Below are 11,268 nucleotides of genomic sequence, written 5' to 3'. Positions count from 1 at the left end.
CATGACCTTGATGAGCACCTGGAGCTCATCTGACGTTTTTGTATTTTTAATAGATTATTCATTTTTTAAATCATAAATTGATAGAAATTTTTTAAATAATTATTATATTAAAATTAAATTATTTATTTTAATCCATTTTATATATAAAGAAATAATTTGTTTTACCAAACTCCATATCAAAGCACCTTTCCGTCAGAAGGAAATATATTTTTTCTTCTTACACGTTTACATCTTATTCATTCTAAATACTTTGCTGTATATATTATGTATTTATCCATACCAACTGAGTTAAGTTCACAGTGACAAATCACTTTCTTTTGTTTTGTTTTGTTGTATGTAGTAATGAGTACCAACTTTTTTATTTTTTTATTTTTTGAGGAGTACCAACTTTGTTGTATGTAGTAATGAGTACCAACTTTTTTATTTTTTTATTTTTTGAGGAGTACCAACTTTTGTTAGAATACTTTATTTTTTGGGAGTATAAGGTAAAATTATGATTTCTTTGATTTTTACATTTTGTTTAAATTATTTCTATTTATAACTTTCCTCTTATTTGCCTAATCAAAGAGAAATAAATGCTTTATCAAAGAAAAAAAATGACAAAATCAAAAAGTTAGATTATAATTTAATTTAGTCAAAAAAACAAAGGGAATGGTATTTTAATTTAATCGAAAAATACAATTCTTACAAGGAATTCTTTTTCAACTTGCAATTTGATATCAAGAATATTTTATAGTCTTGTAGCTCAATCCTTCAAAACCAGAAGAACAACACTACCATCTCAATTCAGTGTTTGAGGTGGTGGTAGCTACAATGATTGGGCGCAGAGAAAGAGAAGGACCCTTAATGCGAAACAATCCTCATTCTCTACGCAAATCAAGGATTGTTACCGCTGTTGTGATTGGAGTTCTTATTGGATGCATCTTAGCTTTCTTCTTTCCCAATGGCTTCTTCGTTTCTCAATCTATTGCATCAAATCGTCGCATCCATGTTGTTGGATCCAAAACCCAGGTTTTATTTTCACTAAAGATTGTAGCTTTTGTGTTTTTCTTTCTTTTTTGAATTTTGGGTCTTGTCTTGAATTTTAAGCTCTTGCATGATTTTCGTTGAGTCGAAATTTTTTGCTTCTGAGTTTACTGTTTTTGTTGTGTTTTGTGTAATTGTGTGTATGTGTTTGAATGTTTGACCTTGATGCTTTTAATAATTGTGGGTCATTGTGGAATTGTTTTGATCTTAATGATTTTCGTTGACTCAAAGTTTAGAATTTGATAGTTATAAATTAAGTTTCAGAATTTTAGAATTGTGGGATAAAAGTGATGCTAATTTTGAATCTATAGTTCAATGTGGCCATTTTGCCTACATTTGTTTATATTGGAGATTTGGGTTGTTAGATGTGGTTGATATTGTTAAATTCTCACAAATGCTTAAGTTAAGAGGTTTATAGGCTATGTAGCATCGACACTTCAGATTAAAAGTGAAGAGTAATGATATTTGTACAACCATTTTGTGACAACTTTTGGGACAACCTTATTCTTCTCTCTTTTTATGGTCAAAAGCAATAGAGATAGAAAGATGAAGAGATAGACTAAAAACACAATGAGAGTATGAGAGAGAGAGAGAAAGAGAATTGTCCGAAAGTTGTCCCAGAATGGTTGTACAAATATCATTTCTCAAAAGTTTGCGAGTGTCGGATACTTGACTTGTGGTTACATGTTGTTGGGTATGGTTCATAGTTTATTGATAAGTGGGTAGGTCACTCGAGCGGGTGGGTATGGTTCATAGGTGATATTGTAAATTGAGCCTTAGTATTTAAACCCTAAGCTTGAATGATAGAAAGGTACTGCAGCTGCTATGCAATCAAGAGACATAATGGCACAATTGGCCAAATCCGATGATCAAATCTCTCCTGTTATTTGTTTTCATTTTTTTCATTTATGTTTTCTTTTGAACCGACCCCACTTAGTGGGATAAAACTTGGTTGTCGTCGTCGTCGTCGTTGTTATTATACCTGTTTTCTTTTGAAATGGGGTTGTTATTCATTCTAACAAATATAATAACTTCTATTTTCTCAAATTATTATTGGTGGCGTTGGTGCTACCTGTGAAAGTCGGTACTGTGTCCAATGTTTGTGTTAGTGCTCAATAGTTTATGAGCGGTGTTCTTGAATAATACATAAAAAGCTAGCTTTTGCCTTGACTTGTATAGACAAACATTTGTTTTTGTTTCACTGGTTTTTGGTTTACAAGATGGGGTATCGTTCCAGAAAAGATGAATAACAGACATAATTTTTATCATGATTTTTTTTTGCCAGGCAAACTCAGCTGAATGTGAATCCTCAGATAGAGTCAACATGTTAAAATCAGAGTTTGTGGCAGTATCAGATAAAAATGCTGAGCTGAAAAAACAGGTGAGGGAGTTGACCGAAAGGCTTCGGCTTGCAGAGCAAGGGAAAGACCAGGCTCAAAAACAGTTTCTTGCATTAGGTAAACAAGAAAAAGCCGGACCTTTTGGTACTGTCAAGGGATTAAGAACCAATCCTACTGTTGTTCCCGATGAATCTGTGAACCCAAGACTGGCAAAGATATTGGAGAAAAACGCAGTTAAAAGAGAGATCATAGTTGCACTTGCAAATTCCAATGTAAAGGAGATGCTCGAGGTCTGGTTCACCAATATCAAGAGAGTTGGTATAACTAATTATCTAGTTGTTGCTTTAGACGATGAGATTTCGAAGTTTTGTGAATCGAATCAAGTCCCATTTTACAAAAGAGACCCAGATGATGGTATTGACACTATTGGAAAACAAGGAGGGAACCATGCTGTCTCCGGGCTTAAATTTCGTATTCTAAGAGAATTTTTGCAGTTGGGATATAGTGTTCTCCTATCAGACGTTGACATTGTATATTTGCAGAATCCTTTTGATCATCTATACCGTGATTCAGATGTTGAGTCCATGAGCGATGGCCATAATAACATGACAGCTTACGGCTATAACGATGTCTTCGACGAACCTGCGATGGGTTGGGCTCGATACGCTCATACCATGAGGATATGGGTTTACAATTCCGGTTTCTTCTATATCAGACCAACCATTCCTTCAATTGAACTTTTGGACCGTGTAGCAACACGGCTTTCCAAGGAGGTCGCATGGGACCAAGCCGTTTTCAACGAGGAACTCTTTTATCCGTCACACCCTGGTTATGAAGGGCTTCATGCTGCTAGAAGAACTATGGATATGTATCTCTTTATGAACAGCAAAGTTCTTTTCAAGACAGTGAGGAACGATGCTAACCTCAGTAAATTGAAACCGGTAATTGTTCACGTGAATTACCACCCTGATAAGCTTCCGCGAATGAAAGCAGTTGTTGAATATTATGTCAATGGGAAACAAGACGCTCTCAAACCTTTCCCTGATGGCTCAGATTGGTAACCTTATTTCCATGTCTTAGTTGTTCAAAACAGTTTCACAGTACATTTCATTAGTGATAATGCATAGGTGTAGGTAAAAAGAAGATATCATTTTATGAGCAATTTGAATTATGGTTTTACCCTCATTTTGAGACTGCAAGTTTTTCCCTTTTCCCTCTTTATTTATTTTCTCTGTGGTTTTTTGGTACTTGCTCTAAGCTGGTCTTAGTCTTACATATGATTTCTTCTGTAACATTTGTTGTATGCTAATATAAATTTAAATATTTTACTGTTTTATCTCATCCATACACATCGTTAGCAAGCTTATGTGCAATGTTAGGGGGGTTTGGAACTTTGGGCAAAGGCATTGGAAAATACATAAAATCAGACACATTTGTAAACAAAGTATTAGACTCTGTTTTTTATATTGGGAATTTTAGAGCATTGGGTTTGTCTTTTTTGCTTTCAAAGCCTTCAAGCAAAACCAGGATAAGGTATATTGCAGTTCAGTATGCATTCATGTTATCTTTTTTAATTGTTTGTTTACTTTTATTAGTATTCAATTATCAGTCCCTTTCTCTCTATAAAGATTATTACTCTCTTCCTCCCTAGTCTTTGGTTCTTTTAGAAAATCAAGATACAACTAATGATGTTTTTGCACCCTTATAAAAAGATACCAACAGGGGTTGAGTCTGAACTCCCGCAGTGTGGCAAACCAAAGATCGAATTTTGGTTGAGAGAGGATCCCACACTCTGACACGTCTCAATCCCACACTCTGACACGTCTCAAATATGATTATTTCTAGTGTAAGAAACCTATGAAAAATAAAAAATGCATTAAATAAATTTAATTTCACTAAATGAATTAAGTATAAAAAAGTTGAAACTATCTACATTAATTTTTATTATGTGCACTCAAACTTAAAGGACACAAAAATTAGAGATGGACGAGTGAGTGAAAGTTGTAAACCACATGTCTGTTTGGTTTTACGGTGATAAAAGTTGAGTGTGTCGAAGAAAAAAGTGTAAAAACAAATTGAAAACAAATTTAACAAAAATCAATTGTAGTAGTAAAAGTTTCAAATTCGAACCCCAAGTTATAATCATTTTTGAAAGAAAGAAAAATCAATTTTGTTCCTAAGCATCTAAAGATATCAAAATCATTTATTCATAATTTTATATCCTCCAAAACTAAAACCATACATATCCTCTTCAGCCTAAGCTACACTTTAGTCGTATGATTTGACCAACTTGATTGCAGAATATTTCAATCAAACGTATAAGATATTTTCAAGATTTCAATCCAGATAAAAAAAGAACAACCCACAACCGTTATTACCGTTAAAAGAGCAATCCAGAATACAAATTTGAAGAGAATTAAAATAAAGTATCAATGCTATATTAAAATACACTTATTTCGTAAAAAAATTGCATTAGAAGTAATTAAGAGTCTAATGGGATAAACTCAACATCATGGAATGGAAGTATCTTCCACATTCGCTGTGAATATCAGTATTAAACGTCACTGGTGACACAAAAGTATGAAGGAAAAAATGAAGGCTTAGTTGACTAAATAATTAATTTTTCCAAGTCATACAAAAATAATAATCAAATTTGTAATAAGGTTGTTCATTTGTATTTGTTCCACTTCCAGGAATCATTCCTACCACTATGAGACCGGATGGAGTAGTTAGGTGTAACTTACCAATAATTGCAAAATAATATCGACATCCAACCTATATATAGAAATTGAATAATATAATCATTTTATAGAAATCAATATTATTTTTTTAAGCTTTAGTCTAATGTGTACATGTAAATTAGTTTTGCATCATACACAAATATATTTCAACCATTAGATCAATAGATCATATCTTATCACTTTTGATCCAATAATAAAACTTATTAATCTGATGATTGAAACTAACTCGAACATCGTATAAAATTTGTCTTACTTCCTCACCATATAATTAATCCATTTTTGGTAAATGAAATCAATAATTTTTAAATCTAATAATAGTTGAAAGCTACCCACAAATGTTAGGTATAGTGAAATGAACCAAACTTTTATGAGATGAAAAATCAATTTTTGAATTTTGACTAAGTGATGTACTCATTTCATATTTAGGATGAGACACATCTTGAATAGGATGATCTCAATAAAATAAAATAAAAAAACTATAAAGGAAAATAGAGCTGGAAGCCGGCAAAGAAATTTTAATCTACTAATGTAAGGTTCAAAGGTCACCTAACCTCTAGTCAGTCCACACACCCATATCATATTTCTACTTTTTTTTTTTTTTTTTAAATTTCTTTGTATGTCCCTTAATTATCTGCATTGAGGTCCAATTCCTTTGAGAAAATGTTTTGTTTTTTTAAATAGTATAGTGGTTAAAAATTCACAGAAAATAAGTGGAGTGTCTAGGAACAAATTCAATGTTCACACATTTATATATTATGTAATGTTTCTACCAACTAAATTAAATTTAGAGGTCCTCGTGAGCTTAGCTCGGTTGGTATGGACAATGCATAAAAATATGCAAGGTCTTGGGTTTGAACCCCGGCCACCACCAAAAGAAAAACTAAACTTGTAGGGACAAATATTCTGTGTTTTTGTTTTATTATTTTTACCATCTCTCATATTAAATTTTCAAATAAAAAACTAGCAAGAAAAAATGCAGCAGTATATATAATTTTTATGAAAATAATAAAACAGTATTTTTTTTTCTAAACTTATAGGGACAAATATTCTGTGTTTTTGTTTTATTATTTTTACCATCTCTCATATTAAATTTTCAAATAAAAAACTAGCAAGAAAAAATGCAGCAGTATATATAATTTTTATGATTATAATAAAACAGTATTTTTTTTAGAGGCATAAAGCAAATTAATATTTAATAAAAGTAGAAAATAAAACTGTATTGGAAAATTTAATTTGATCAAAATAATACTGCCTCCTAAAAAAATACTTCTAATAATAAATAATTTATCAACAAAAAATATCATAGGGCCAGAGTAATAACAGACATCTCACTTATTTATTTTTAATAGTTGAATTTCTAATCACAAATCTGATTGATAAAAGGAAAAATAATATCCTAAAAAGATGCTCACACCACGTTGTGCTTTCGACTTTCATTCACAAATAAATAATATTAAGTTGTCTTTTTAATTCATAAGATAGCATGCCAGCGAATAAACCATTTGCTAATTCATTTTATCTTAGTTAATTAAATTATTAAAATCAAAACAGCTCATATAAGTGAAGTCTAATCCAAGCACCTTCACGTTGCATTGTTTTCCACCCACCCACCTCTCTGTCTTTTTCCTTTTCTCTTTCTTTTTGTCATTACCATTACACAAAATTTAATCACATAATCCAAATTAACCTTCATAAATCCAACATTTGTTTTTTAATACACACTAATCAATATCTCTTTCATTCTTCTATCAATTTCTATCATAATATCTTGTTTAGCAAGAAAGACAAAGAAGAAACTAATCATTGCTTTATTTGTACAACATTTAGAAACTATATTACCAAAATATAGTTGACCAATTGATATTTCAAAATTTCAATGGGGAAAGGAAGAGGTTGCATACCAAGCAAGAAAAAAGCACCAACTACAGAAGAGAATGAACCTCTTAGTGTTGAAAGCCAAATTCCACAGAATGAAACAACAAGTAGAAGCATAGATGTAGCAACAATAGATGTGGCAACAACATCAGAAGAAGCAGTGAAAAAGCTCAAAGTTTACATTGTTTTTTATTCAATGTATGGTCATGTGGAATCATTGGCAAGATCATTGAAAAAAGGGGTTGATTCTGTTGATGGAGTTGAAGGGTTTTTGTACCGTGTCGTAGAGACGCTGCCAAAGGAAGTGTTGGAACTAATGAAAGCACCTGAGAAAGATGATGAGGTTCCTTTGATATCTGCTGAGAATTTGGTGGAGGCTGATGGGTTGTTGTTTGGGTTTCCGACGAGGTTTGGTAGTATGGCGGCACAGATGAAGGGACTTTTCGATTCCACGGGGCAGTTGTGGAAGGAACAGAAGCTTGCTGGTGTTCCTGCTGGGTTTTTTGTTAGCACTGGTACTCAAGGTGGTGGCCAAGAAACTACAGCGTAAGAGGGCCTTTAATTTTTTTTGTTTTCCTAAAGTTTTTATAATTTTCTTTGATTCAATTTCTAAAGTTTATATGATTATAATTTGATTCATTCTTCACAAGATTGAAAAAATTGTTCTAAAGTAGATTTTGCATAAATTGTTATATTGAGATTATATGCATATATCATGATCATTATTATTACTTGTTAGATTAGAATACACTGTTATTACGAGTAATAAGGTGATTTGGTGGTTTGGAAGGAGGAATATAGAAGTTGGAGTAATAAGGAAGTCACACATTTAACTCCTTCAACTAACAACAAAAATATTGTTATTAGTTAAATGTTGTGGCTCAATTGACAAGACAGGTTGAGCTTGTGGGTGAGAGGATGATGATTTGATCTCCACAAAACAAACTCATCAGAGGAGCTATAAGCTTTTTAAGTGTGATTAAACCTCGACTTTAGGATTAATGTTATGGCGAACCAGGGGCGGATCTATTCAAAGGGCGGATCTATTCAAAGGTTATGTGTGGCTAAAGCTACACATTCAACCGTTCTATTTTTTTTAGTATGAGTACGGGTAATAGTTATTTTGGTCTTTAAATGTGTAACGAATAATCACGATAGTCATTCAGTGTATTTAAATTATAAAATAGTTCCTGATTTTGCACTTTATTAGTCAAAATAGTCTCTGAAATAACAAGTAAATATATTGAAAGACTAATATGACAATATTAACGAAGTATTTTAATGTTAGAGAATATTTTGACTAACGAAATGTACAATCAGAGACAATTTAAAATTTTGATACATTGAGAGACTATTTTAGCCCCACATGTATCAAATGTCTATATCCGTCCATCTGGCGAACTCAAATAGTCAAATTTGAGGAATACCTAGGTAATTTTAGAGTAGAAGACACTAATTACATATATTTAAAAAGAACATAAAGTGTTTTTAGACTACTTTGGAATCACTTAAAAGTGAAAATTTGTTGCAAAACGAGTAAGTTTTGTACGATACCACATGTGCTTGTGGTTTGTGTCATGCCAACCAAATATTTGTGGCACTGGAGGAACTAATTAGTTGGGGGTAGGGGTCAATGGTGGGGTATGATTGAAGGACTTTTTGGACTATAGAGGATTTTAATTTGTAGCAAAATTTCCACAAGCCAATGAATCAATATGGGGTAGGAATAAATAGATATTATTATGTTGATAGCAATGTATTATTGTGACTAGTAATAGTAACATGGAAAATGTTAACTTGTGCCCTTGGGGCATAAGTTAAGGAACCAAAAGTAGAAGTTTTTTCCTTGAAATTGTGCATTCAATGTCTTGAAAGTTTCAAAAGTTATATTTTCAACATAAAATTTATTACTTAATTCTATTTTAAGTTCCTTAACTTGTGCCCTAAGGGCACAAGTTAACATGACCCTAGTAATATTTATATGATTAATTTATGTAATTTCTATTGTTATGTAGCTGGACAGCAATAACACAATTAGTCCACCATGGAATGCTCTATGTTCCTATTGGATATACTTTTGGTGCTGGAATGTTTGAAATGGACTCAATTAGAGGTGGATCTCCATATGGTGCTGGAACCTATGCAGGAGATGGTTCAAGACAAGCAACTGAAGCTGAGTTGGCACTTGCTGAGTATTAAGGTAGATACATGGCTAATATAGTCAAGAAGTTAGGCCAGAAAAGCTAGTTTCTCTTGAAGAGCTAAAATGTTTTATTCAATTGTTATGATGATATTCAAATTGAAATCTTGTTGTGTTTATTGTTGGAGGTATAAGATTGGTAGGATCATGAACCTTGTCATTCATTCTCTTCTGGAGGAAAAAAAAATGTACACTTTGTAAAGTTCATACTTTTGTGATCATGTGCACTTTATAATAAATTTATGACTCATGTATTTCATGGGAGTTTATTGGTATTTTCAACTAGCTCATTTGTTAGAGGATCCACAATATTAATGTTGCTTAAGGTTTTAAATTGATTGCAGTTTATAACAGTAATCATATTCACAAGATATGGGTTTTTAAGGGGTTCTGCAATTTCATTATAATGTAATTGAGACAACATTAGTTCATTACTGTGCAAATTTTTACAATATCAACAATAGTGATGTAACTTCAATCAAGACCACTTTTTTTTCACAAAACAAAGTCAACATGAGATTTCTAGTAAAATCAAGTACCGCTTAATTAATTATCAAATAATAGTATGAAGTGAGAACGTAAGTTGGTCTAGTTGTTAAGGAGTTGACTCATATCACGCAAGAACTTACGTTCAACTCTCGTTGAACTTGTAAGTATCATTATCAACGTTCTCTAAATTTTAAAACTTGTTCTGTCCCTAGTGAGCCTCTAGAACCCAACTTACCTAAACATTTAAAATATACTCCCTCCGGACCTTTTTACAAGAGACAAATTAGTCAACTAAAGTTGATGTATTTGGTTCATAATATAGACCAAATACATTAACTTTTGTTGACCCATTTGTTTCTTATAAAAAGGACCGGAGAGAGTATCATGTAAGTAAATTGAAAGCAAGACTAAGTTTGTACAACCATATTGTATATCTTAAATTTTTAGCCCTCTTAAAAATCAAATTTTTAGCTCTCACATTATTTTTTTCATAGGTAAGCACTACGGGGCACTAAAGCAGTTACCTCTTATGATCGAGATTCAAACATTGATTCGTTAAATTGTGAAAGTTTAATGTCTCTCACTAGATCAACCCCATTATTTAGCCCTCACATTCCACTACCCGATATAAAAGGTGCATTGTACTAGTTTATGACCCAAAAAATTGAAAACACTTGCACGTTTTTTTATTTAAATTTAAATAAACATAAAAAATCATGGGTTAAATATGTCTTTGGTCCCTATAAATATACCAACTTTTCGTTTTAGTCCCTTTAAAATTTTCCTTCAACTTTTAGTCCCTATAAAATTTTCCATCTTCACTTTTGGTCCCTCCTTTAAAGTAAACTCATATGTAGAATTCATATTTTTGAATAAAATTTTGCAGAAAAATTCATAATATTATAAGAATCTATCCCAAAAAAATTAGAATTTTTTAACAAAACATGAATTTAATATGAATTTTTATATTTTTTATGGTTAAAAATTCATATTAAATTTATGTTTTGTTAAAAAATTCTAATATTTTTTGGAAAATATTTTTACAATATTCTACACATTTCTGCACAATTTCATTAAAAAATACTAAAATTAATTTAAAAATAGAGACCAAAAGTAGTGATTGAAAATTTTATAGGGACTAAAAGTTGAAGGAAAATTTTAGAGGGACTAAAACGAAAAGTTGGTATATTTATAGGGACCAAAAACATATTTAACCCAAAAATCATTTATTCCTGATATCAAATATGGACACGTCTTTAAACTGGAAAGTTGACATTCCAAATGCCCATTCAATTATTTAATATTTTTGATAGCAAGAACTAAATATATTTCTAAAAGACCAAATTTAGAGTTAAAAATAAGTCTATGACAATCTATAAGTCACACATTAATTATTTTGATCAAATTAGATATAGGCTTTACTACGACTAACTTGGCTTGGTATATTCACATCTCTATCCATACAAGGTGGAGCAACATTATTCACTTATTATCTAACAAAACTTAGGTCAGGAGCCTTATAAGGTGAGAGCTCTATTAAGTCTCTCACCAGTGAAATCCAATAAAATTGTCGATAGAATTAATCATCGGTACAAAT

At 31.5% G+C, this 11,268-nt stretch overlaps 2 protein-coding genes across 2 annotated transcripts; both read left to right on the top strand.

Moving 5' to 3' along the window:
- Nucleotides 1-686: 686 nt before the first annotated feature.
- LOC146930996 (arabinosyltransferase RRA3-like) lies at nucleotides 687-3,702 on the top strand. The gene is made up of 2 exons (XM_085702486.1): nucleotides 687-1,011; nucleotides 2,312-3,702. The coding sequence occupies exons 1-2, from the start codon at nucleotides 814-816 to the stop codon at nucleotides 3,425-3,427; spliced, it is 1,314 nt and encodes a 437-aa protein (XP_085558612.1). The 5' UTR covers nucleotides 687-813; the 3' UTR covers nucleotides 3,428-3,702.
- Nucleotides 3,703-5,770: 2,068 nt separating this feature from the next.
- On the top strand, nucleotides 5,771-9,457 carry LOC146930995 (putative NAD(P)H dehydrogenase (quinone) FQR1-like 2). Its single transcript, XM_085702485.1, has 2 exons — nucleotides 5,771-7,528; nucleotides 8,998-9,457. Exons 1-2 carry the CDS (start codon nucleotides 6,984-6,986, stop codon nucleotides 9,179-9,181), a joined length of 729 nt encoding a protein of 242 aa, XP_085558611.1. The 5' UTR covers nucleotides 5,771-6,983; the 3' UTR covers nucleotides 9,182-9,457.
- Nucleotides 9,458-11,268: the final 1,811 nt, after the last annotated feature.

The sequence above is a fragment of the Medicago sativa genome, chromosome 4, assembly GCF_051527215.1.
Source record: "Medicago sativa cultivar Bolivia chromosome 4, Bolivia_mono, whole genome shotgun sequence".
Classification (NCBI taxonomy): Eukaryota; Viridiplantae; Streptophyta; class Magnoliopsida; order Fabales; family Fabaceae; genus Medicago; species Medicago sativa.
The sequence above is the reverse complement of the archived record's forward strand: the minus strand, read 5'-3'. Positions and strand labels throughout refer to the sequence as shown.